The 26,106-nt window shown below is 44.3% G+C and overlaps 2 protein-coding genes across 3 annotated transcripts; one reads left to right on the top strand and one right to left on the bottom strand.

Moving 5' to 3' along the window:
- The first annotated feature begins 1,159 nt into the window (after positions 1-1,159).
- On the top strand, positions 1,160-12,554 carry slc5a9 (solute carrier family 5 member 9). 2 transcript variants are annotated; one of them, XM_037468884.2, is made up of 15 exons: positions 1,160-1,643; positions 1,722-1,880; positions 2,615-2,739; positions 3,379-3,450; positions 3,831-3,935; positions 4,400-4,564; positions 4,758-4,863; positions 5,387-5,467; positions 5,666-5,871; positions 7,423-7,558; positions 8,244-8,351; positions 9,769-9,919; positions 10,975-11,143; positions 11,627-11,842; positions 12,261-12,554. In XM_037468884.2, exons 2-15 carry the CDS (start codon positions 1,760-1,762, stop codon positions 12,552-12,554), a joined length of 2,055 nt encoding a protein of 684 aa, XP_037324781.2. In that variant the 5' UTR covers positions 1,160-1,643; positions 1,722-1,759. The 2 variants fall into 2 exon arrangements, with proteins under 2 accessions (XP_037324781.2, XP_037324782.2); XM_037468885.2 differs by lacking the exon at positions 1,722-1,880.
- A 1,441-nt stretch (positions 12,555-13,995) lies between these two features.
- b4galt6 (UDP-Gal:betaGlcNAc beta 1,4- galactosyltransferase, polypeptide 6) lies at positions 13,996-26,106 on the bottom strand. The gene is made up of 9 exons (XM_037468886.2): positions 25,338-26,106; positions 21,485-21,601; positions 20,519-20,632; positions 20,295-20,419; positions 20,076-20,192; positions 19,364-19,551; positions 19,153-19,275; positions 18,231-18,332; positions 13,996-17,296 (listed from the first exon to the last, which is right to left on the bottom strand). The coding sequence occupies exons 1-9, from the start codon at positions 25,450-25,452 to the stop codon at positions 17,149-17,151; spliced, it is 1,149 nt and encodes a 382-aa protein (XP_037324783.1). The 5' UTR covers positions 25,453-26,106; the 3' UTR covers positions 13,996-17,148.

The raw sequence follows: 26,106 nt of genomic DNA, 5'->3' as shown, positions 1-26,106 counted from the left end.
TAATACATACAAAGACCAAAACAAAGAAGTTCAGAAATAAAGTTATGTGTAATAATGTGAAATGACACAGAGGAAAGTATTGAACACACTTACTGATATTTATTCAATACTTTGTACAAAAGCCTTTGTTGGTAATAACAGCTTCAAGGCGCCTCCTGTTTGGAGAAACTAGTCGCATGCTTTGCTCTGGTGGGATTTGGGCCCATTCTTCCAGACAGTCTTCAAATCTAGAAGGTTCCGTGGGCCTCTTCTATGAATCTTGATCTTCAGTTCTTTCCATAGATTTTCAATGGGATTTAAGTCAGGTGATTGTGGGCCATTCTAGCAGCTTTATTTTCTTTCTTCAAAACCAGTTTCCAGAGTTTCCTTGGCTGTGTGTTTGGGATCATTGTCTTGCTGAAATATCCACCTTCGTTTCATCTTCATCATCCTGCTAGATGGCAGCACATTTCGGTCAAGAATGTCTCTGTAAATTTGCCCATTCCTCCTTCCTCCAAACACTTCCATTTTGCTCTCATCTGACCACCCTACATTCTCCCAGTATTGCTTTTTTTCATCAATGGAGTCCTGTGTGATGAGCGTGCACACAGGCCATGGTGGTGGAGAGCATTACTTACTGTTCTCTTTGAGACAACAGTACCTGCTAATTGCAGGTCTTTTTGAAGCTCTCCACAAGTGGTCCTTGGCTCTTAGACACCTCTTCTGATAATTCTTTTCACTCCTCTGTCAGAAATCTTGCGAGGAGCACCTAGTTGAAACAAATTTATGGTGAAATGATTGTCTTTCCACTTCCGTATTATGGCCCCAACAGTGCTCACTGGAACATTCAGAAGCTTAGAAATGTGCCTATAACCAACGCCATCATTGTGTTTTGCAACCATTAGGCTGTAAAGGTCTTGAGACAGCTCTTTGCTTTTACCCATCATGGGATGTGTCTTGTGTGACACCTTGAGACCTTTTTGAAGGCCATCAGTTGGGACTGAACCAGCTGATATTAATTTGCACTGATAAGGGTCTGGATTGCTTTTTAATTACTGATAGTTTTCAGCTGTTGTCTTGGCTTTCCAGACCTCCTTTTCTTCATGTGTTCAATACTTTTTCCCTGTGTCATTTCACATTATTACACATAACTTAATTTCTGAACTTCTTTGTTTTGTTTCTTTGTATGTATTAGTGTATTATGTCAATAGCTCTTTGGAAATATATTTACTGAGAAAAATGGCGACGTCAAAATATGGTAATATTGGGGAGCTCAGGTCATTTTTTCCTCATCATCATACTTTCCATGGTCAATATCAGCGTATATTGGATCAGTACTTGGTTCCTGTCTACGTATCGAAATCAGGACTGAAGAAATCAGATAGGTCCATCCAAAAATACCAAACTGTACCCAGAGCCGACTGGACCCCATGATGCCATGTGTGTCGGGTTTACAGCCAACCAGACGTTTTCCTGTCTCGATAACAGACTGATTAATTATTAAGCTCCAGGTGGACAGCACTGATTCGCATGCCTGTGTCGGGTTAACCACCAGTCTCAGTTACAGAGACAGAGGAACTCGTACAAGACAACTGCTGGAGGACCAAGTGTCTTTAACACAATCTGGGAGATCAGAATCAACATGTCTGTCAGTCTAACTACAGGTATGACCCTTTAACTCTCATTCCTGCTCGCAAGAGTGCAAACTACGACTTTATTCTCATGGCAGACCTTACCGACAGCTCTGCAGAACATGTGACGAAGGATCACACAGCTACACATGCAGAGATGTGTGTTACAACAGCTGATTCAGAGACTCTCTCCAGGAATGAATGGACCTAACACAATGTGTCTGAGCTTTTCACGACAACACCTTCCTTCTCATTCCACCCTCAGCCTGGGTAAGACCGACCTTATCAGCTTATCTGTGGCTACAATAAGGAAGGACAGCTGAGTGATGTATCATCGCTGGTAGGGTCCGTAAAAAGTACATTTGAGTTAACATACTCCATACAAAACTCTGCAGCGTAGTGTTTATCATATCAAAGCGCATTCTGTTGAAAACAATAATCAATTATGCCTTTCATTAAGGATCGAGATCTCGATTGAATGGTTCAAAACGGTTCAATCTCCATTTCTAATAAGTGGTTCACAGCTGGTCGGCTCCTCCGTGCTGCTACTAGATCTGCTGTAACGTTGAAGGTCCAACTCAACCAACACCAACCCACCTTGATTTGACTCTGTCCTCTTTCAGAAGGATGCTCTGGAGTCTTGACCGATCTTGATACCCAACAGTCTATAATTACTTTCTGATTTCTTTTGTCGGTTTAAGTCGTGAAACGTGTCACTGTGTGTTGGTCAGCTGATCTCTTCGATACTGCTAGAGTTGCTTAGCCACTGGATGACTGACTTGCTGACTGAGGCGACTCAATATGTCAAACTTCCTTTAATGAGTGACTTGAGTCAGTTAAAAGAGTCAAACCTTTCAAACCTTTTCAGCCACAAGGTTACTGTCAATTCAGCCCCACTGCTGCCGGAGCTGATATTCCGGCATCCTCTACATCCCTGTTGGATTGCAGACTTGCATATATTGTGCTTATATCTCTGCTGTGTGCTTTGATTTGTACGTTGACAGCTGCAAGCAGCAGCTCCTCAGGGATCACCACTGCAGCCCCCCCTGGCACAGGTACCAGTTTGGATGCTGTCGACATCACTGTGGTTGTAGTCTACTTCGTCTTTGTCATGCTGGTTGGGATCTGGGTAAGACCTGGAAGTGGCTTCACTCATGTAACACTTTCACCTACACTAATTTAGGTTCTGTCTCAGGGGACCAGTTGTTAAACCCTTGTGAGCTCAGACTTAAAACTCAAGTCCCTCAGGTAGTTGGGTTAGCGTTGTTAACTGCTAGCCAACTGCTGTTATCATATTGAGAACCCTGTGTAGGCAATCCCTCGGTCAAAAATATGCTTTAGAATGTAGCATATTTTCCGACATAAAATGCATTTAAAATAACATTTCTGTATTTCACAAAAGCTATTCAACAAAGAGTTCACAGAGTAGTCCCCAAACATGATCAGAGAATTTCCAAGCATTTGATGCTGTCAGGTATCTGATGAAGCGCTAGATCTAAAAGTGGTACTACTCTAATTATGTGAAAAAGAAGCTTTTAATAAGCTTTCCAGTACATGAGCAGGTGACAGTGTCCTTTCAATGATTACACGCTACATGCTAAACATGTTTCTTTACATGGATTTGGGGTATATCTTTCATAATCTACCTGAAGGGTGTTAGTTCTTTATTGAGCCAGTATGTGTTTTATTTATCCTTTTGAGTATATGAAGTGGTTGTAAATGTGCGATACTGCATGAGAACAGCTTGATGCCTCTGCCTCCCCCACAGTCATCGGCGCGAGCCAATCGCAGCACTGTAAGGGGCTACTTCCTGGCTGGCCGTTCAATGACGTGGTGGCCTGTGAGTAACCAGACTTCTGACTGACGTGCACGTCTCTTTGTGATTCTGTTGGTGGAGGACAGGTCAGGAGTGAGTAGCATAAACGTTAAAATATGAAGGACGAATTGGGTTTTCATAGATAGGTAAAAAGCTTTGTGTACAAATTCACTTAGTAAAAGAAAAAAAGAGGGTTACATAGATTCTTCTTAGGTTGAAGCCTGATTCTCAGTGACCCGGCATGGCAACCACAACACAGACATGTTAGTCTATTGATTTAATGAACAACTACACTGTAATACACAGACTGAAATCTAAAGCATTTCCAAACATTGTATGAATTCAACCGTCTGATACAATAGATGAAAGGTATACCTGTTCATGTTTATTCTGTGTGTTTCCAGATTGGAGCCTCTCTGATGTCCAGTAATGTTGGCAGCGGTTTGTTTATCGGTTTAGCAGGAACAGGAGCAGCAGGAGGAATCGCTGTGGGGGGATTTGAATGGAACGTAAGGAACACTTTCCTACTCCCTTAGTACATGCTCAACTACAATATATGTATATATATGTATATATATATATATATATATATATACACTGTATATAGTCAATATAGGTATATGTACTGGAAGCACTTTTGGCAGTGATGCATCGGCCACTCTGGCTCAGCGGCAGAGCAAGGAGGTCCTTCAATGAGAGGATACCAGCCTGTGCTAGTCCATGCCCATCAACCACTTACCCCGTCGCAGTCCTTTGCTGGACGGGGTCGGAGGTCACGTGTCCCTGGTGACTTCTAGGCACATGTACTCTTCCCTTCTCTTTCCAATCCACCTTTTTTTAATCTTTTTGGATCTCATCCTATTCCAGTAAAGTGGGCGAATACTTATGCAGACATATCTTGTGTTTCTTTTTTGTGCAATCCATTCTATATAAAAGAGCCCAATTATCAGGCTGTGTGTGTGTCTTCATGCAGGCAGCATGGGTCCTGGTGGCTCTGGGCTGGATCTTTATACCCGTCTACATCTCTGCTGGTGTCGTGACCATGCCTGAGTACCTGGCAAAGCGCTTTGGAGGCCAGAGGATACGCATCTACATGTCTGTTCTGTCACTCATCCTCTACATCTTCACCAAAATATCAGTGAGACACACGCACACACACTCACATTTACAGTTATTTGTTTGACCAGCACTGTTCATGGTTCTGGAACAACATCTGAGACAAAAAGTGTCTGACAATGATGAATATCAGTCAGCTCTTTTAAAGGCAGAAATATTTGTTTGAGCATGTGTGTGTGTTTGTGTGTGTGTGTGTGTGTGTGTGTGTTACACAGACAGATATCTTTTCAGGGGCCATGTTTATCCAGATGTCCTTGGGCTGGGACCTCTATCTGTCCACAGGCGTACTGCTGCTGGTCACCGCTGCTTACACTGTTGCTGGTAAACACACACACACACACACACACACACACACACACACACACACACACACACACACACACACACCTTTTGTCCTAGTGAACTTAAGACATTTATTTTGCCCTTATACCTGAAGTTCATATGCTTTTTTGTGTACCACATGGATTATTATTAACCCTTTTCAGCCTGCATGAAACACCATCCACTCTCTCACTTGGTCTGCTGACGTCAGCTGGAACTGCCAAATGAATACTTTTTAATAGTACTAATTCATTACAGTGATCAGGGGTTGGTAGACATGCAGACAGCCTCATTAACGTGTAGAAGTATCAAAGTGGAATTTTTAAAATATGAACCGTTGACATAAATTTGGGAGTCGGCTCGACAAGAGTTTAACCAATCAGGAGCTGAATGACCAATCTTGTTCTCATCAACGTTTGTCAGCATGGACATCTGGCAATTCGGTGTGTGTGTGTGTGTGTGTGTGTGTGTGTGTGTGTGTGTGTGTGTGTGTGTGTGTGTGTGTGTGTGTGTGTGTGTGTAGGTGGTTTGACGGCGGTGATCTACACGGATGCCTTTCAGACTTTGATCATGGTTGGTGGAGCCTTTGCTCTTATGTTCATAGGTAAGATACGCACACACACACTTATAAATACAGGGGAACAAAGGCTAATAAAGATCTTGGAACATTTCCATGTCAACCATCTCACAGCAATAACACTGCCTCCCAATTTTCACACCCTAAAAAGTATTTCATGAGCAAACCCAGAATAAAATGGATCAGTTCCAATGTGACGTGTGTGTTTGTTTGTGCATTTCGCAGCATTCTCCAAAGTGGGCTGGTATGAAGGCCTAATGGAGAGTTACATGTCAGCCGTTCCCTCAATGACTGTCGCCAACACCACCTGCCACCTACCTCGCAGGGACGCCTTCCGCCTGTTCAGGGACCCCGTTTCAGGGGACCTGCCCTGGCCAGGTCTGGTGTTCGGGCTGACGGTACTGGCTACATGGGTCTGGTGCGCAGATCAGGTGATTTTACCTGCACTAATCGATGCATCGGTAGTCATTACGAACAGGTGTATGCAAATATTTGTCTTCATACACCTGCACAATGGTTTAAAATGTAACTATGGCGTTAAACTGCAGATACAGCTACATTTTGGGATGACTTTGTTCAAGACATTTACAAACAATCTGTAGTTGCTATGGGTTCTCACCCAAATAAGTGTCAATATCAATGAATTAGTGTCTTTTTTAGGAACAATTTACATTTTATTAAAACCAAGCTTTTAATAACTCAAAGGGCAGTTTGAAAGTTATCTCTTGGTTTAAAGGTTAGGGCCCTACACTGTTTGTAAGAAGTATTCAACATGACAACCATTGGTTTGCAGGAAAACGATATTTCTAGCTGACCGAAATGAGGCTTAAAATTCTAAGACTAAAAAACAAACCACTACGGACAACGCAGTGGTCGAGACCTGTGACTCAGATATTACAGTTTTTAAATGATGATTTCATTTATTAAGGGAAAGAAGAAATCCAAACCTAACCCTAAAAAGTAAATGCCCCTTAAACCTAATACCCCCCTTGGCGGCAACAACTGCCATGAAGCGTTTGTGATAAGCGGCCATGAGGCTGTGGAGGCATCCTGACCCACCTTCTTTGCAGCATTGTTGGAATCAGCCACATGTAGAGAGCAGAAGTTATGGTTCCATCAATAACGGCAAGTAGTCCAAGTCCTGAAGCTGCAAAGCAGTCCCTGACCATCACACTCCACCCACCATGTGTAACTGTTGGTTCTTCTTGGTCAGCGTTCTCCCATGGAGGCCATGTTGGCCCAGCGTCCTTCTTGTTGTTGAGCCGTGACCTCCGGCCTTACCTGAGGCCAGTGAGGCCTACAGTTCTTACTCACTCTAACTTTAGTGGGCCGGCCCCTCCTGGGAAGGTTCACCGCGGTTCCTCTCTCTGGTTCTCTGGAGTTCCAAAGCCTTAGAAATGGCTTTATAGCACTTTGCAGACTGATCTATGTCAATTACTTTGTTTCTCGTCTCTAATTTCTTTAGATCACGGCATGATGCGTGACTTTTGGGATTAGATTCTTCTTAGGTTGAAGCCTGATTCTCAGTGACCCGGCATGCCAACCACAACACAGACATGTTAGTCTATTGATTTAATGAACAACTACACTGTAATACACAGACTGAAAGCTAAAGCTTTTGAATCTGGCAATCTTTTGGCCTACTGAAAAACATGATTCATCAAGGGGGGAAATACTTTTCACAGAGGGTTATTTGGGTTTGGATACCTTTGTTCCATAAATCATCATTTAAAAACGGCATGTTTAATATGAAACTTTGTTTGATCCAAATTATTTAAACTAAATATGCAAAGAAACTGAGAAACCAGGGAAGGGGCAGATACTTTTTCACAGCACTACACAACCAGAGGAGTGGCCTTGGTGGCTTCCGTTGGTAGTTAGTTGTAATGGTCAGTAGGGGGTCAGGGGTCACGGAGAGTATTCTTTTTTAATGAGGGTCCCTCCGAGTATAGAAAGACAAGCGTGTGTGTTTGTGTGTGCAGGTTATAGTGCAGAGGTCCCTTTCTGCCAAGTCTTTGTCTCATGCCAAAGGAGGCAGTGTTTTGGGAGGCTATCTGAAACTGCTGCCCATGTTCTTCGTTGTCATGCCAGGCATGATCAGCCGAGCACTGTTCCCAGGTCAGTCCGTCTCAGTTGGAGTGTCATATCAAATCCTTCTATATGTCCGAGTTCATTTGATTTAATCACTGCCTTATCAAGGCCAATCCTTTACCAAAATGAATTTCCATCCATTGTAAAATGTATTCATTATGTTTAGCATTAGATTCTTTACAGTCTTTCAAAGCTCTCATAGTGCAGATTAAGTAGGAAACTTGAAGCATTAAAAGATAATTTGTCCACTCTGTGTGACGACGTCTCTGGAATGTGTCATTATCAGTGGTGGTTGGTGATATATCCATATAATATATAAATCTATATATACTGTATATCGATGTATAGGGTTAGACATAGATATTACATATTGCCGGTGACACAGATAAGATTGTTAAACCTTAATTTACAGTAATTCTTTGTGTTGAATATTGAACTATAAAGTACTAGTGCCTTCTGTACCTTCACAGTTTTGCATCATATCATTTTGGGATGTTGGCTGAAATTGATCGGCTAGCCATGCCTTGAAAAGTTCCAACAGCAGCCACTGGTCATTATAGTGGCCTGATTGTGATTATTATCATTATATTTGAATGAAATAGATCCTCAATCTTAAACGCTGGATTATCCAAAAGGTTGGGAGCTTTTGTTCTGAAATATAAAGACAAATAACTTCAACTCTCTTCATCTTGTAAACTGTGTTTGTGTGTAGATGAGGTAGCTTGTGTGGATCCAGCAGTATGTCAGATTGTATGTGGAGCATCAGTTGGCTGCTCCAACATTGCCTACCCTAAACTGGTGGTGAAGCTAATGCCTGTGGGTGAGTCTCTCTCTCACATCCACACTCACACGCGCACACGTAAGGACATTTTAGCAGAAACTAAAGATCATACAATATTTCAAATTTGAGCTTTATCAAATATTAGTTAATGGTGCTCTATGAAAACCACAGTGTACTTTTATGAGGGGCCGTTTAGAACTGAGACACTCTTACACGTAGTAATGAAACACACTTAGGTTCAGTGTTGAAATGCCCTTACACAAACTAGTGTGACACATGCATACATAAACCTATGCACGTGCATATATAAAACATTATACACATCTACACGTACATGAGAAACACACATGCATACATTTATACTTCTGTGTCATATACAAATGAAATGCTTACAGGCATACAAGTGGAACATTTAAACGTATCTTATGGAAGTAAATCTGTGTCATCGGAAAAAGGTGATTTAATTTCTCGCGCTGAATATTTATGCATTGAAATTATGTATCTGAATGTTTTTCAACGTTAAAATACAGCAAAAAATTCAACCGCAAATAATTCAACGTTAAAATATTCAACCGCAAAAAATTCAAGCACAACTTCTGGGACCTCAAGGAAGAGCAATCGATTCTAGATTCAAGATCAGGAGCGTGTGTCAATCAAAAGGAACGAGCCCCCAAAACACCTTGGGCTTATCGGCAGCATGGTGATCGGATTGTAGCCATGTCCAATAATAACGGGGCTTTAACTCTCCTTTATCCGTGTATGCTTTTAAAGAAAAACATTCAGATACATAATTTCAATGCATAAATATTCAGTGCTAGAAATTCAATCACCTTTTAATTTCAATACCCGATGACACAGATTAACTTCCATAGTATCTGAAACGCATATATATAGATATATCTATATCTATATCTATAGATCTATAGATCTATAGATATATCTAACATGCCCCAATACTAAACAGCCACATGCTTCCTGAGCTTTTAATTGCTTCTGCGTTAATATTGTTTTCCCTCTAAAATCTATAAATAATAGGGCTCCCTCCTGGAATCAGGGAATAATAACAATCAATATAAAAGTCTCATAATTGATATACACTGTAGGCCACCACTCTGCTTTTGTCACACGCTGCATGGTGAGGGGGCAAACAAATAGATGGAGATAATAAAGACTAACAACATGAAGGCAACAGTTGGGGATGTTAGCATCTGAACTGGTCCCTTATGGTGAGAAAATGTTTTTCTTAATTGATTGATTTTGTTCTGCATGTATACTGGTTACAATGAGATGCTCCTTTGGTGGAAACTACAGTTTCACACTTGAAATGTTGAGTCTCCAGTGTGTGATTTTATTGCAGTAAAACAATAATAACAATGACTGTGCGACTGAGCAAACAATAATGGTAATGCTTCACCTGATATCTCACCATTGGTCCATCTGGTTATTGTCTGTGCAGGTCTGCGCGGCCTGATGCTAGCAGTGATGCTAGCTGCTCTGATGTCGTCTCTGACCTCCATCTTCAACAGCAGCTCCACTCTGTTTACCCTGGACCTCTACCACAAAGCCAGGCCTACAGCCTCAGAGATGGAGCTCATGGTAGTTGGAAGGTAGGGGAGCAAAGACTGATACAGTTTTGTAAAAAAAAAGAAAATGACATTTGGGGAAATAAGTTCCTTGCTCGTTTGTCCATGAATATGATTGAGGAAGGTTGATCCATTTGGTTATGTATTAGAGTTGGCTTGTAAAGATAAGACAAACTCTATGCAATCTTCTATACATCAGTCAGAGGAATTAAACCTGGACAGGTGTGGGTTTTTACTGGAATCATAGTAAACAAGTTATTCTATTGAAACTAGGGCTGTCAACATAGATGCATTGATCTATGCAGGGCCGGCTCTAGCCCATTGGCTGCCCTAGGCGATGCTTAAATTTGCGCCCCCCCCCTCCCTACTACCTAGGCCCACAGTGAACCATATCCATTCCATGTCAGCATTCTGATATACATTATGTTGTATGTGTTATACTGTACATTTATATTTGATAAATGTACTACAGGCAATATAATGGTCTCTGAACATTTACATTTTTAGTGACTTTGGAACAAACTCCAACAACAAATGATTTAGCTATCTGACTTCATGTGTCCCTCGCTTATACATTCTGCATTGTCCCTGCCAAAAAAATACAAACAAGATTAAAAAGATGAATTAGGCTGTAGTGTAGAATTTTATTTCAATTTATTTCGCTAAGCATTGTTGTTGAGAGAAAAATGTATAATTACGGGCACCACTAGAGGGCGTCCCCCACAAATTTGGCACCCTAGGCGGTTGCCTTGGTCGCCTATAGGAAGGGCCGGCCCTGGATCTATGCGATTAATGTGGCTGAATTGATGCAACAAAATATCTTAACGTTAGTTCACTTCCGTTAAACCAGAAGTTAACTGTGGTAACGAAACGGTCGCTATCTGCAGTCAGTTACTTCACCTGCGTGCACCTCTAGGACTAATTTGTAATTGGTGGGTTTGGGCTATACAAAATAAATAAATAAATTAATTGAATTAACGTAGTGGAGTGGAATAGTTTTTTTTGTAGAAACCCATGTCTCAGTTGCCATGCTTTAACCTTTCCCAAAGCTGACATCCACCTAATGTTTGTATTTCCAGGGTGTTCATCCTGGTCTTGGTATGCGTTAGTCTGTTGTGGATTCCAATCATCCAAACAGCCAACAGCGGACAACTGTTTGATTATATCCAATCGGTCACGAGCTTTCTAGCTCCGCCCATCACCGCTGTTTTCCTAATGGCTGTCTTCTGGCCACGTGCCAACGAGCAGGTAGGTGTCTCACACGCTAGTGCACTTGAATTTAAGGAGCAACATTTATTCAGGAAGAGGCCCCATGTAAGAGGGGGGCAGTTGACCACGACGTTGTTTGACATGCAGGCGGGAGAGGGACTGGGGTCAATTATTAGACTCTCAGAGCAGCTGACATAGTGTAAAGAAGGACAAAGTCCTCCAAGGGCCTAGGAGCTGAGAGGCTGTGCGTTGAAGTAAACACCTACGTTGGAGGTTTATTTTGAAAAGAACCTGTACGCATTTCATGAGGGAAGGCAAGTAGTGACACTAACTGTCCAAATGATTTTAGTGGGCAACCCAGAACCACATAGGGCCACTGCTCATTCATCCATTGAGACCAGTGATGAGGTGGTTTGCAGTGCTTTGCTAAATGTGTGTTACTAAAGACAAGTTAACACTACTCTGTGCCAACTGCTCAACTTTGTTTTATGAGCAATGTGTTTATGTGTGTGCGTTTCCCAGGGGGCATTCTGGGGTCTGATGGTTGGACTGGTGGTTGGACTGACCCGCATGGTTCTGGAGTTCTCCTATGAGACTCCATCGTGTGGTCAACCTGACGCTCGGCCAGCCGTCCTGGTTGATGTCCACTACCTCTACTTTGCTCTCATCCTATTGGCTCTCACCTTCCTCATCATTGCTGCTGTCAGCTTGGCCACAACCCCTATACCTAAAGAACATGTAAGGACCATGTGAAAAAGTATTCAGCTCTCATGTCCACTCTGTGCGAGTGAGCCAGACGTCTTCTGCCGTTTTTCATATAGATCACATGTGTTGGCTACAGGGTTTGGACGTCAGCTTTATTACACGACAAGCATCACATTCATATTTGACCGGTCAATGCACAATGGAAACACTGTTACAATGCTTGTTCACACACCACAGAAGCAATTATACGGTGGCCTTGAGAGCTCAAATCAATTGAACAAAAGCAAATTAAGAAAGTGTTGTTGATATTTTATATGATGGTACTTTTCAGTGTGAGGACAACTCCAGTGGGATGGACTGTGTCCACACTCTGGGGAGGGGTTAGTCTGCTCTGGCTGTGCACCCCTGTAACACATGTATGCATCAGCTGACTCTCCTTTCTCCTGTTCAGCTGTACAGGCTGACCTGGTGGTCCAGACACAGCAGAGAGCCTCGTATCGACCTCACACAACCCCCGGTGACCTCTGTGGCGGCAAGGCTTCCCCCCCAGCCCGGATCCTGTTGGCGCAGAGGAGCTCTGAGGCTCTGCGGTCTGACTGGGGCCAGCTCTGCCTCGGTGTCTCTACAGGTTGAACAGAGCGAGCTGAACTCCTTGCAGGAGGAGCCGTTGTGGAGAAGAGTGTGCGATGTGAACGCCCTGTTACTGCTGGCTGTTAACGTCTTCCTCTGGGGATATTTTGCCTAATAACTTGTTATGAGTAAGAACCGATGCCATCAAGATATTTAGTAATACTGATCACATGATCAGTATTACTAAATATCTATCCTGACGAGATGAACTGTCGGTCATACCATTTAACCATTGTCAAGCGCTAGAATTGACTTTACACAAAGACAGCTGGGAGAACATGTGACTACATTTAGATATCACTAGAATATAAATCACACTTAAATAGTTTACCCATGTACAAAAACTAAATGACAAGCTAAGTATTACCCCCATAAGCACCAGACACTGCTGGGTTGTTAGATTAGTAAATACCATTTAACATGCTTGTGCTGTGTTCACGTGTGAGCGTAGTACTGTGGATGGGAGTCGGTCGGTGTGTCTGCCCTGTGAACCCTGAACAGGAAGGCCCATCTCCGCTGGCCTGGACATGGAAGTCATTTTAATTTGATTCATTCTTCATTCATAGGAATGAAATGATCAAATTGTCTCTTCTTCATTTCATAGATTTTCCTCAGATTGAGCTGTCATACCGACATATTTTAGCCACCAAGAAATCTGCACTGGGGGACAATAACCATCCGGCTAGCTCGCAGGCCTTCCATGACCTCAGCATGTGCACTTCTTTTGATTGGATGCATACTAGTGAGAGGGAGCTGTGCAGTTACCTGAACAAGCTAATTCATGTAGATAGGTTTTTTTAAACCTGCAATGGAGCTGATGGAGACTGAGAAAAGCTAGACATTGTGGCATCATAATGATGTTATTAAGCAGTAGGACTGTGTAGGGCATCACTGAAGACCTAGGTGTGAATTGCACGGTCCACCACTCTAGTGATTGGATCACAGTTCAAAGAGTCTAGACTAAAAGCCCCTTTAACACCTCCCCCAATCCAGGCAGACCATGCAAATAAAGTGGTACTGATCGTTCATGTTCCTTTTTTTTGCAGTTTTGTTTTCACTGTTCTTCATGTGAAGCTTTTAATGCCAGGTGATGTGAAGAAATTAGACAAATACTGACGGCGTTTTCCCAGAATATGGCAACGAAGTGTTTATTTTGTCTTTTGACAAGAAAAATAACTTTACAAAGTAACAATTCAACACCAGACTCAAACTTTTTTTATACTGTCTGTTCCCAAATAATGCAGAAGTCTGAAAATACAGCCCATTGGTGGTGGGTGGGGGTGCTACATCAACATGTCCACAGGTTTGTCTGTCAGTGTGGAGCTTCAGCAGACTCATGGAGAATGAGACATGGTCATACGGGGGATCAGGTGTCCAACAACCAGGGAGGGAAGTGTAATGGGTCATTCATTTATTTTTAGCCAACACTAAATGTGTTGTGAAAATCCGAGGCTGGAGGATTCAATAGTGACCTTGGAAATAACTCAATTCTTAGCTCACCTCACGGACTGCATCAGCGGTTGGTTCTTGTTCTGTTGCAATGATTATTTAGAGCCAGAGTCTCACATCTACAGTGTCTGCTGATGTTTGATAAAACATGTCGACAGGTATTCTTTTTACATAAATACATTTATTTTTACTTTGTGACCAAACTACGTTGAGCCACTTAACAGCTAAAACTCGTCACCACTCTGGCAGCCAACCAATGCAAAGGCCACCTTGCGTCTAAATCACATCTGAAACCTTTTGGGACTACTTGTTCCCGGCTTGTCACTTCAGGGTCAGGTCCACAAAGGAAAGTTTGATGAACCCAAAGGTCAAGCAGCTCCACTGAAGGACATTGCTGTGGAATGGCTTTGCCAATTCATTTAAACCTGTGGTATGTCTATGACTCGAGTTCTAGTTGTTGCTTACCAAATACAGCAATACCATCACAGATGATCCGCCGCCCTGCGATGAAGAAACCCCATCAGCAGATGGAGGCCACAGAACTCCCAATACTGTGGTTCTTAAAGGACAGTGACCCAGCCGCTGGATATACACTGCCTCAACCTGCTCTCTATCACTTCTAATCCACATCTTACAATGGTGTGATAATGCATGTGATGTAAAGCAGTGGGACCCAGATGATGATCACCATCATGGACTACATCAGGCTGCTCACTGACCCGCCTGCTCTGGTCATCATGCACACTAACAAAGTCATTGTTTTGTCCATTTGTGTGTACGTATCCTGGGCCATGCACACTGAAGGCTACAGGACACGATAAAGCCTCAAAGCTTCAGTAAGCTGTGTTTGAAGATGACAGAAGGAGGGGTGCTTGTATTTTCGGAGGGCAGTGACGTGATTTTTCTTGAAAGGAAATGAAACCTCAATAGCCTCCAGCATTCATGGTGCAGCCGTACGCACCATCAGATCAGTGAGTCTCGCTTCACTCATTCAGACTCGATACAACGAGGAGAAGGTCTGTAATCTTTTCAGTCACAATGTAAAATGAAAAGAAAGAAAAGAACTCAAGGCACAAACAAATACTGCACAATGGAATATAATTGTCTTAAAGGCTCTGATACACTGTAATATTCCTGGGAAGAACGGGTTGATCCACCTCCTCGTGCTGGGAAGCAGCTCACCGAGGCTTTTTATTTTCTTTGAAAATGCCAAAACACAAAAACTGGTAGTGGTGCACCGATGATTGACAGCTGTGCGGAGCCATGTCTGCATCACACCGATTTTGGAATTCTAAAAACACGCAAATAACACTGTGGTCAACATTAGACACTGCATTCAAAGCTAAATGCCAGCGTGTCGTTAGCTCAACACTTTCATCAGAATGCATCTCTGCACCAATGATGTCACTTGCAGGTCAGAAATTTGGGACCAAAATAGAGATTAGGTTAGAAATATCAGAGCCAATGTAATATGTAATATTATCTTACATAATATTGTTTTAAAAGAGTTTCGGTTGGTACAGTGAAAATAAAAAGGTCAACAACGAGGGAAATGACCAATACTTATTCATGAGCCATCTCTCAGGAACCCTCCGCAGCATATGATCAACACACAGGTTGCTATGACAACCGCTGCTGCGAGGGGTTTGAGAGAAGAGGTGACATGTAACGCTTCCTATCTGCTGTCAGATGGGCTTCCACACAGCGCTGAGCGGGTTTCCAGCCTCGTGGTGGTGTGACGACCCCCTGCAGGGCGGAGGAGGCTCCTCAAACAGCAGAACTCGTTGCTCTGTCCTGTTTGAGAAGGACTCGTAGACGTAGTGTGTGAACGGACGCTATCGTTCCGTGTTTTTCAACATGCCTCAAACATCTTTGGGTTCTTCGTCACTATGTAGTAAATGAAAAACAAGGCCTCTGAGTAACCCACGGTGAGTGTTCCTTTAAACTAATCCAGTACATAAATATTCACTATTGATTGACAAATTGTTTCACCTCTGAAGAAGGTCCAGTCCGAAACGAACCCATTGCACAAGCAGGACCATGTGATCTAAAGTTCTACAACAGCGGATCAATGGACCTCATAGAGAGGTCCCCACGTGGGGGGGAGTTTTTTGGACACCAACCCTTATTGGCAAAGCGTAAGGGCCTCTGATGGATGATGGGTGGAAGACGCTCACAGGACACACTACACGGTGAACACCACGACGTCTGGTTCATCCTTATGGTGCTCAAAGCTTGACAAAAATGAAACTTTTCACAGCGTGTGCCATTCAAGAACAGCAGTTCTCTCATTCTGGCTCTTCTGACTCACAGCATCCATCCATCCCAAACCCCCACGTGGTACAGTACAATGAACAGCTTATCACATGATCCAGCACTAAAGCATCAAAATAAAAAACAACTATAAAAAATGATCTGACAATAAAAAGTTTCACATGAGCCTTGGCCACGCCTACTTCCTTCAGAGGAGCAGCTCTACTCATTTCACACAGTGCACTTCAAAAGAAGAAAAGATAAAGCACGAGAGGCTAAATTAAGCATTTACACACCTAACTGATGAAATAACTTAGGTTTGAAAATAACTAAATCTGGTAAACAAAAATAAATTAAGGCATGCAAAAGATAATGTCAAATCTTAAGTTTTGGATAATTCTAGTTTTTTATATATATATATATATATATATATTTTGTTAGAATATCTACCAGTTAGGAGGGAACCACTCACTCTTATTAAATCCTTAGAACAAAGGTAGCTGCCAAAATAAAAAACAAACCCACTGGAATATCACTGTTAAACGCCCCGAGCAGTTGAAGGCCCATATTTACATATTTGAGTTCTGTGTACGAGGCCCATATTTACATACATGTTCATGCGGATTCAGCAGCAGTGCAGCAAAAAACAAGCAGCGAACACAAGTGCTCCTTGGAACACCTCGATAAATACCACGTAGAAAACAAAAGAAAATGTACATCACAAACATTAAAGACAACCTCGCTCAGATCCCCCTTTTCTAAAAAAAGGATGTTGTGGCGTGTCCAGGTGACGCGTGAGAGACAAACGATAGAAAGTGGGAGCTGTGGTTCCGCCACGTTAAGGCTTTGCAGCAAACATCAGAGCCGAGACGCTGCGGCTCCTCCAGCCTCAGACCAGCCAGGTCAACTTGTAGCAGATAAGACATGCAGCAACTCACGCACACACACTCACCCCCCCCCTCACTAGGACCTCTTGGCAGCCTTTGGTGGGGGTGGGGAGGAGGGGCTCAGTAGTCTGCGATGGGGGCGAGCTCGGGGCTCAGCTCCACAGAGATGTTCTTGTAGAGGCTGCTGAGGGACGTGTGGGGGCTGTAGTGGAGGTTGTTGAGGCCGTCCAGGTGTTGCCGCTCTTTGGAGTACCGCAGCAGTTTATACCTGCAGACAGTCACAGGACATCTGTTAACCAATGGGCTCAGCGCTCACTAACACGTGTCATTCAAAACACAAGAAGTGGAAAGGCTGCATCTGTTTGGAACAATTGTCATTATTAACACACCTCAGGCGCTCAGATATTTATGGAGGCAACTACAGATCAAACATCAGCACATTTTAAAAATCATGTTAACATTAAGATTTGTGTCCATTTGTGTTTTTTAAACATGGGATATACCCATAAATATTTGTACATTAGATATCTGCACTAAATAAATGCTTTTCCTGCAAGTCCTCCTCTCCGCTGGTCTCTGCTGGTTTTGGCCGTGTCCCTAAGGAGGCGGGTCTAAGAAGTCCTTAGCCAATCACTGAGTTAATGAGTGACAGGAACTACATTGAGATTTGGGCTTGGCCTTCTCTGCGTCACCATAACAAGAGCGACCCCAACTCTGTACCAGCGAAGAACTAGAGGTAAAATAGCTGGACCCAGATCAGCCCGACCTCACAACCAGCGTGTGTGTATTGTGGACTCCGAACAACTGGGTGGTTTGCTGAAAATGATTGGCTGCCCTACCAAAAAAAAAAATCCACCAGCCGCCACTGGATATCAGCGTTTGAATCACGATGAAATGAAACATCTCAAACCATGTACTCAATTGTAATTACATAGTAAAAGTGTTTGAGTCAGCGCATCTCTACATCTAAACTGTAATGCTGCTTTACTGCACAGAGGAAGAAGAGGCATCAGTCTGGGGAACAACCACCAGCCTACACCTGTGAATCTAAAGGAAGTTCCATTTGTTCACGAGAGAAGAAAAAAAGTACAAGTAATGGAGCCAGTATCCAGCGGAGAAGTAATGAATACCACACATCTTCAGGCAGCAGGACCAACATGCCCCCTGGATTAGTGGCTCTGAGATGCAGGGCTGGCTCTTACCTCCCGAGGAACTGCACCTCTCCTCTGTGGTGGTGAGGAATGGACTTGTACTTGCCGATCTCTCCCTCTGGTCTGGTGACATTCAGGCCGGCATAGTGAACCCTGAGGAGAAACAAGCAGCGCACCACAGCTTATAGAGATGGATGAGATCAGACCGAGGAAGAGGCATCCTCACTGTCTGCTGGACTGACATTAAGCTCATTACAAAATCATATGGCAGAGCATGTGATCGCTCCTCAGAACTTCACCATTGTATCAGACCAGACCCCTTCCACATTCAGAAATCAAACCTCCGTTGGGTTTTGCTGGAACTCTTACTTTGTGTTGCATGCTCTATGGGGATAACCAGATAACCAGGAAGAAGCCGCCTGCACTCGAACACTACCTCAAAAGGTCATTGCATCACACATTAAGTGCAACAACACGTTTGTTGGGATTTGGTGTCCATACGTCTTTTCTGCTGAGATACTTCAAAGTGTGCATAACAAGATGCTTTTATCTGCATGTGTACAGCCGGGAAAACAACAGAATCACTGGGGTGGGGAGGAGGGGTCTAATCTACATTGGGCAGATACCTTCAGTAGGTTACCATGGGCACCACAGTGAGCCTGTAGTGATCAGAAAAAGAATACAACATGTTACGGGTGTGGGCACCGTTTCAAACTGGACCCCACCTCCACAAACATTTGGACTCGCGGTCTGTCAGTCAACAGTCAGCTCTACGCCGTGTTGAGTCAAACACGCAGAAGCTGCCTTTTGTCTTCAGACTCAAGCTTTAGATTATTTTCTCCAGCAAAGAGGTTTCTGTGCTAACAATAGGAGCATGTATTCTTCTCTTGTTCCCCACCAAGAGAAGATCAGGATGATGCTGTTATGTGAACAATATGGGAGGTTGGGATCATTTTCTCTTTCGTACACTCACCTGTTCCACAAGTCATCATCCTCTCCTCCCCAGCCCCAGAATGCATTGGGAAAGCCATTGATCTTGCGGAACTGCTCCACAGTGAGACCGCTCACACCACCAAAGAACTCGCTGTATGGTAGACTGGAAAAAACAGCACCCACAGATCACATTCTCTCACTCCCGCCCACGTGTGTGTGTGTGTGTGTGTGGAACAGCCTTCTACACTCACATGTACATGTATTTGTCCAGCTTGGCAGCAAAGTGGCGCGGCATCTGACCACAGCCGTAGTAGTTTCGGTCGTTCTCAGGGATGTGGTCCACGTCATGGAAGACCAGGCAGTCCCAGTCCAGGTCCTTCATGGCCTCCAGGAAGCCCACGTTGAAGAGCATGGCTCTGTTGAAGGGCTGGCTGCCACTCTGAGACACACCCACCCACCCACAATGAGCTACGCGAGCTCACTGCTTCAGGCCCAACGGGAGACGGGAGCCACGACGTTTATCCATGAGGACATTTTGGTCAACTACTTAGGGCGCATGGACCCACCATCTGTGTCTCAATTAGTCGGCTGCATCTTCATGAGGACCCAGCATGGACTTGGGCCGGGTCCTTCGAAGGCCGCATAGGTCAAACTTTTTTAATTTAAGAAGATATGCTACTGATTGACTGAATAACTTGTTTTGGTTATTTTAAATAAAAGAGATTCCATCAATGCAGTCAATAAAAACACATGTATTAACTTTGTATTTCTATTGCATAGGATACAAGCTATTTTAACTGTAACCTGAAGACAGAATATGTCCAAGCTACAGTAGCTGAACGTCTGTTCATAATATGAAGTATTAAAGTGTTAAATCCTTAGTGACTTTTCACCATTAACTCCCAACTGAATTAATTGAGAGCATTGACAGCACACACACGCACACACACACACACACAGTACCTGTTCGACGACGTAGAAGGCAAACTGCAGCCGCTGTCTCTGCAGCATGGGGATGAGGTGTTGGAAGAGGATGGGCAGATGTTCATGGCGGTTTCTAAATGGAATCAGGAATGCTACCTACAGAGTGAGAATCCAGCCATACAGGAAGATCCACAAGATGAATTCCATTACATGACAAAGAATAATTAATGACTAGAATTAGTGAATGCTTGGACCCACCTTCCAGCGAGGTCTACAGTCCTTTGGTTTCCAGTGGCCTCCAAAGTCAATGTTAAAAAACTTGGAAAACTTCAGTTCTATCTCCTCCATAGGGATCTCTGTCATGTTCACCTCCATGAGGCCCTCTGTGGAGAGATGATTCCACGGTTACATCACTGCATCAGAATCAAGACACACGTAATGCTCTGAGACCACAGCCACCCACCCCCCCACCCCACACTCACTCATAGAAGGCAGGCGCTCGGGGCAGGGCACGTTCTGGCCGTAGGTGAAGTTCTCAGGGAGGTACGTGGTTGGCTGCACCAGGTATTCACTGGAGTTACTGCCGTCAGGGTAGTCTGCAGCAAAAAGCAGGTCCAATACTTCTAACCACACCACCTACGTCAGGTGATGGGGCTAAACGTTTACAAAAAGGGTGCTTATGAGCAAGTGAGTACAGTGATACTTCCGCCCCATCACCTCACCTGCAATAGGTAGATGTTGGTATTACGACCTTTGCTGTCAAACATAAGCCTGACACCGGCTCATAGCTATGAGTCAAAGTTAATCGTTCTGGCTCACAAAGGAACGACCAGTTTGTCCCGTGCACTTTCAACCTCTCCAGATCCACGCTGCAGCCATGGTTTTAAGCTGGTAATTGAATCGATTGATCTGGGAGCATTATATGGGGGTCATTACAACAGAAGGTCTTGATACACAGGAGCTCTGTGGTAGAAATACTCTTACTAGTTAGCAAGTGGTTTACAGCACTGAGGTTCAAGCGTTGCTTATTGGTGATTAAGCACGGCGTATAGACACAAAATGTGAGAGCCTCCTGTATTTGAGCTTCATGTCAGCTAAAGACAAACATCTTTTCCTTCAGATACATCTGTATGATTGAAAGAAAAGACAGGAGAAGTCCTGAAGGCCACATACAGCTGTTCCCATGTGCCTCCCCCCCTTATGTGACGGATTATTTCATAAATCATTACAGGCTTAACGTAGTCGGTGTGGTTTTTGATCCTTAATGAGGTCTCATGGTCCAGTCTATGTGTATATTGCAGCTTAGGCTACATGGTGATTCACCAAGCATATGCATACCCTGATAGGCAACATCTCATCAACCAGGATGCTGAATGTCAAATCAGACATTGTTTTAGTCATCAAATCAAATAGTCCCCCATAGAAGGAGGAGTTTGTGTAGGACTCACCTGTCCCGTTGAGCGTGCTGTTCTTGTTGGTGTACAATCGAATCATCTGGCCGATGGTCCTCACGTTGTCCCTCAACATGATGCCCTGAGCTTGCACCATGAAGAAGTAGGTGTTGGCTGACAGAAACACAGGGAGAGGAGTTTGGGAATGTGCTCACACACAAATGTGATCGTGGCGCAGCACGGTGGACACAGCCATCACATGCACTCACTTATTGTACAGCATCATTCCACATGGTCACAACACATGCAAAGCTCGGACAGCGTTCAACCATAATCCACAGTCAAGTTAAACATTGCCCGGGCAGTAACGCAGTCATCCACAGACTGAGCAGGGACCCTCCCTCAGGGAGTGGATTTACTCTACACATTGAGTGAAATGACTATTAAAGTCCTGTCAGAATCGCTACGTTGCGTCTACCAGATGTTTCTTCCGTTGGCCCGGTTAGTAGAGTTGGATTGGGCAGCTGTGAAAGCCGCCAACAAACTATCAGACCTTTGAATTGTTTACGGTGACAATCAACTTATGCCTGTTGTGTCCACTCTCAAAAAGTGGACAGCCCAAAATCCCCTGCATTTGGTCCCATTCATGTTCAAACTATGGTAGGTTTGTACCCATCTGCTCCAACAAACCACACCTGAGGTTAACGCACCTTTCCTGACACCTGGGATTTTAATGTAATGTACATGTTATGCACGTGTGTGTGTAGGAAATGTTCCTGCGTGAAGCCTTAAAATGTTTATTAATGAGACAACAGGGCTCCGATAGATCTGCAGTAGTTCATGAGCAGGAGAGCTTCCTAAAGCACCGCGAAACCATAAAAACCATTAAAGCTGCTGGGTAAGATGTTGTCATGTCTTTGGGGAAGAGAGGAATTCAAGACGCGTGCTTTTAAATACGCTCTTTTTGTCAAACATTTTAGGGGGGTGGATATGAGGGCAATGTGCAGCACGACACACCACCATGCACATTGCCCTTCATAGAATCACCATAGTAATGGCTCACTGACCGGTCCCTACAGCAGGCTACCAGACCATCTGTAGAGGTGTTTACAGTCATAGCCCTCATGTCAGTCTTCCTAATGGCCCGTGCACCAGCGTCAGTGTGCACAAAGGAGACAATCAGCTGCTGAGCACAGCACAAATGTTTGCTTCAACGATCCCCCACACCATAATACAATCATTCCTGTTACAAAAAAGTTCATTCCCTCAACTATGTGTGCTACACATGCTGTAGAAGTCCTAATAAGTGGCGGAGAAGCCATGGAATGCCTGCCTTGTTGGGAGCATGATGGTGAGTAGGGTTGGGTATCGAGAATCTAGAGACTAGCTTTGCGATTTACCCGGTATCGTTCAAAAGTTTAAAATTCGATTCCTAGTTTCGATTCTCAGTCCGCCGCGCCGACCGGAAATAGAAACTGCTGAACACCAACGAAGAAGCGTCCACCGGAAGTGTTAGCATAACAGCGCGATCGAACATGTGTAGCGTGCCGGTTGTTGTGAATTTGTAACGCGTCAGACGAGTGTGCGCGCGGAGCGGTCCTCTGTTAGAATGAGCCGTGACGCTGGCGCTGCAAAGAAAACAAAGATTGTGCTAGCACCCCCCCCCCCCGACCGCCAGCACCCCCCCGTCAGCCAAAGTGTCCCTGGTTTGGGGTTGGGAGAGTTGGCCCCGTGTTTGACGCGCTGCCTCTTCCTCTGGCTCCAAGGGCCCATCAGTGGGAGCAAGGTAACGTTTAAGTACCTGCAGCATCACACACTCATGTGGAAATGTGTTTTTGTGAGGTTTCAAAAATAAAGCTCTCTTGAGGAAAGTGTACCCCTGTTAAAATATATTAATAATTGTAATGTTTATACCATATTCAAGTTCATAGTTTGATATTTATATTGTAGTTGAAAACAGCCCTGTTAGAAATTCATAGCAAAGTTAATAAAAAGTTCATAGAATTAACATTGATGGAGAAGGTCAGACTATTTCCTTCAGAAAGACCCTTGGTTAGCTAGCTCATTTAAAATATCTTAAACTTAAACTTTTTTGACCCTGCCTCTTAAAAGAATCGGAATCGAGAATCGCTGGGAACCGGAATCGAAACCAGGAATCGGAATCGTTCAAATTCAAACGATACCCAACCCTAATGGTGAGTGGCTCACACACAGCTCATCACCACACCTGGCATGGATGAAAGCTCCTGCCATGGAGCACAGCAGACAAACGGTCCGAGTAGCGAGCCCTCACGGCACCTGGTAGCCTCTACGTTCATGTACATTTCGCAGAGCGCCGTCAATGATTCATTTCTGAGGTTCTCATCACATTTACAAAGCTACAAGCTGTGGCCGCTGCGACAGGAAATCAAGGATTTATTTTCATCTTGGTGGTTGTCTCTGGGCTGTTACAGACCTGTCCACGCTGAGAGTACCGTGTACTCTGGAGAACCTTTCAATCATCCAATTAGCTGATGTTATATGGGACAAACTTCTCCCTCAGTAAGTAACTCAAGGCATGGAATTATTTTACGGTACAGCATAGAATCAGTCCTTCTTTGGAGAGTTAAACTAAGGAAAACGTCACACTAAGTCCTGTGTTACTTCTACAGTCACTGATCATTGAGAGCAGAAACCTGGTGGAGTGGCATCGTGAAGGAAGCCTACGGAGGAAGGGCTGAGGGACACATTCACCCTGAGCATTGATGCTTTTGCACATACAATTTTTAGTTAGTTAAAATGCTGGACGTTAAGATTTTATTATTCAAAGAATGTATAGAGTTTAAATGGACTCTAAGTGTTACAATTTACACTGTCAATTTTACTGTGTGGTTTCTCAGGATTACCAGGCATAGCTTTAAAACCACTACACACCCAGTTTAAGTTGTGCAGGAAGTTCAAATTACTTATATTCAAATCAAATTGGCAGGGAGTAATACTTCATAAAAATACTTTGACCGTTGGTAGTAAATCCCAGAGGACCAAACCACAAGATCTGACATTTACTTAATCCAACGCATTCAGTACAAGAAAAGCAGCAAGAACACACCTCCTTATCACCAAAAGCCCAAACCTCCCTGCCTAGATACAATCACAAGGATGTGCTTGGAAGTCTCCTCTGGCTCCTCAAAGCTCTTTAACCCTTCACCATCATTCGCACAGTGACACCTGTCCATCAGCTCCTAGCATTCACAGCTAGGGGCGCTATTTGGCGATAAATGGCTTTCCCAAGGACACCAGTGGATCAAAACCTTTGAGCAGGTTGCCCCCACAAGGCTTGGGGGGAATTTCCCTCCCGACCACAACTGCTGCTGCTGGTGTCCGGTAAAAGCTTGCAACATCAGCACATAATTCCTCCCGCACGTGACGCCAGAAAAGAGAAGTGAGATGTCAAGCCAACAAAAGGCAACCCAGCCACCTAGAAGCACACTGGAACGTGCCCGCCCACAGGATGTAAACATCTCCACATCACCAGTACCGCTCATTTGGCCCAAGAGCTCACTTTCGTATTCAATACTTTTAACAATCCCATGGAGGTAAAACGCTGACTCAGTTCAAATAAAAACATCCAACAATGGACACAGAGACGCGGAGTCCGGACCGGACCGAGCCCGGGAGCGACCGCGAGCCCCGAGGCCAACAGTTCATTCATTCAGCGAAAACGCATGTCATCCACAAATCCAGCACACGGACGCAGTATTTAGACGAATCTTCTATCCGCATTGTTCTTTTAAAGCGTCGCATGTTAGCGGCCTGCGGGCAGTTAGCCGGTTAGCTGCTCATCTAGCGTTAGCGTGGACAGCAGCCAGAAACAGTTGTTGTTAATCCCGACACGAGTTAAGACGATTCGTGTAAGCCTCCAGTAACTAACCTATTCCAGGAGCCACGTAAATGAAGTAGAGACAAGTGGTGGACATGGAGAAGAAGAATATGAAGGCCAGAAACGATCGGTTGGACATTCGCAGCAGCCGCCTCCAGTTCACCATTTTGGCTTAGGCCGGCGTCTCCTTTCCCGATAGGAATCCCATGAAATACTTTCTGGAGTGTAAAAGAGTCCCCGAGCTGCTGGACGACAGTGTTGCGGGTGTGGGCATGGGACAATCCGCACGGCCAAAGCCCGGAGATGCAGCGCGGAAAAGGCAAACGCTAGCGCTGCTAGCCGGCCTGCTTTCCCCTGCCAAGAACCTTCCAAATGGAAAAAGCAGGCCTGTAACGTTAATCAGGCAACCGAGAGCCTCATGGAGCACCGCCGGTCGGGCATGATGGAGCTGTTGTTCTACGGTGGTAGGAGCTCAGCGGCCACACTGCTTAGGTGGACTCATGGTAGACCTCCATGGTCGTGGTGTCGCTAGCTCATTGATAGGATGCAGGACCGCTTTGCCTTCACACCGTCTCCTCTGGGCCGTTGCGAAGTCTCCCGCTCAGTCCGCGCACTGCTTCGTCGTGTCCAGTCATGCCCACCGGCAGCCTCACCCGCACGATTGTGGCATTCAAAACGCATACGTTACACGAAAATATATATATATAATATAATAAGGGAATGAACTCAATAAAAAAGATGGCACGTCCGCTTCCTTTTCATTTTTTGCTGGCACTTTAGAGACCGTTTCCGGTGGGCGTAGCAACCGTTCCCCTCCTCT

The sequence above is a fragment of the Pungitius pungitius genome, chromosome 7 (genome assembly GCF_949316345.1).
Source record: "Pungitius pungitius chromosome 7, fPunPun2.1, whole genome shotgun sequence".
Taxonomy (NCBI): Eukaryota; Metazoa; Chordata; class Actinopteri; order Perciformes; family Gasterosteidae; genus Pungitius; species Pungitius pungitius.
The sequence above is the reverse complement of the archived record's forward strand: the minus strand, read 5'-3'. Positions and strand labels throughout refer to the sequence as shown.

Bases quoted from the DNA above. Each gene is read 5' to 3' on its own strand.
- slc5a9 (XM_037468884.2), top strand. From the start codon at position 1,760: ATGCAGAGATGTGTGTTACAACAGCTGATTCAGAGACTCTCTCCAGGA. The intron at 3,936-4,399 runs GTAAGGAACACT...GTCTTCATGCAG, and splicing joins TGGGGGGATTTGAATGGAAC to GCAGCATGGGTCCTGGTGGC. The intron at 7,559-8,243 runs GTCAGTCCGTCT...GTTTGTGTGTAG, and splicing joins CAGCCGAGCACTGTTCCCAG to ATGAGGTAGCTTGTGTGGAT.
- b4galt6 (XM_037468886.2), bottom strand. From the start codon at position 25,452: ATGGTGAACTGGAGGCGGCTGCTGCGAATGTCCAACCGATCGTTTCTG. The intron at 19,552-20,075 runs GTACTGTGTGTG...GGTGTGTCTCAG, and splicing joins CCTTCTACGTCGTCGAACAG to AGTGGCAGCCAGCCCTTCAA. The intron at 17,297-18,230 runs GTAAGAGCCAGC...GACTGTCTGCAG, and splicing joins GAGGTGCAGTTCCTCGGGAG to GTATAAACTGCTGCGGTACT.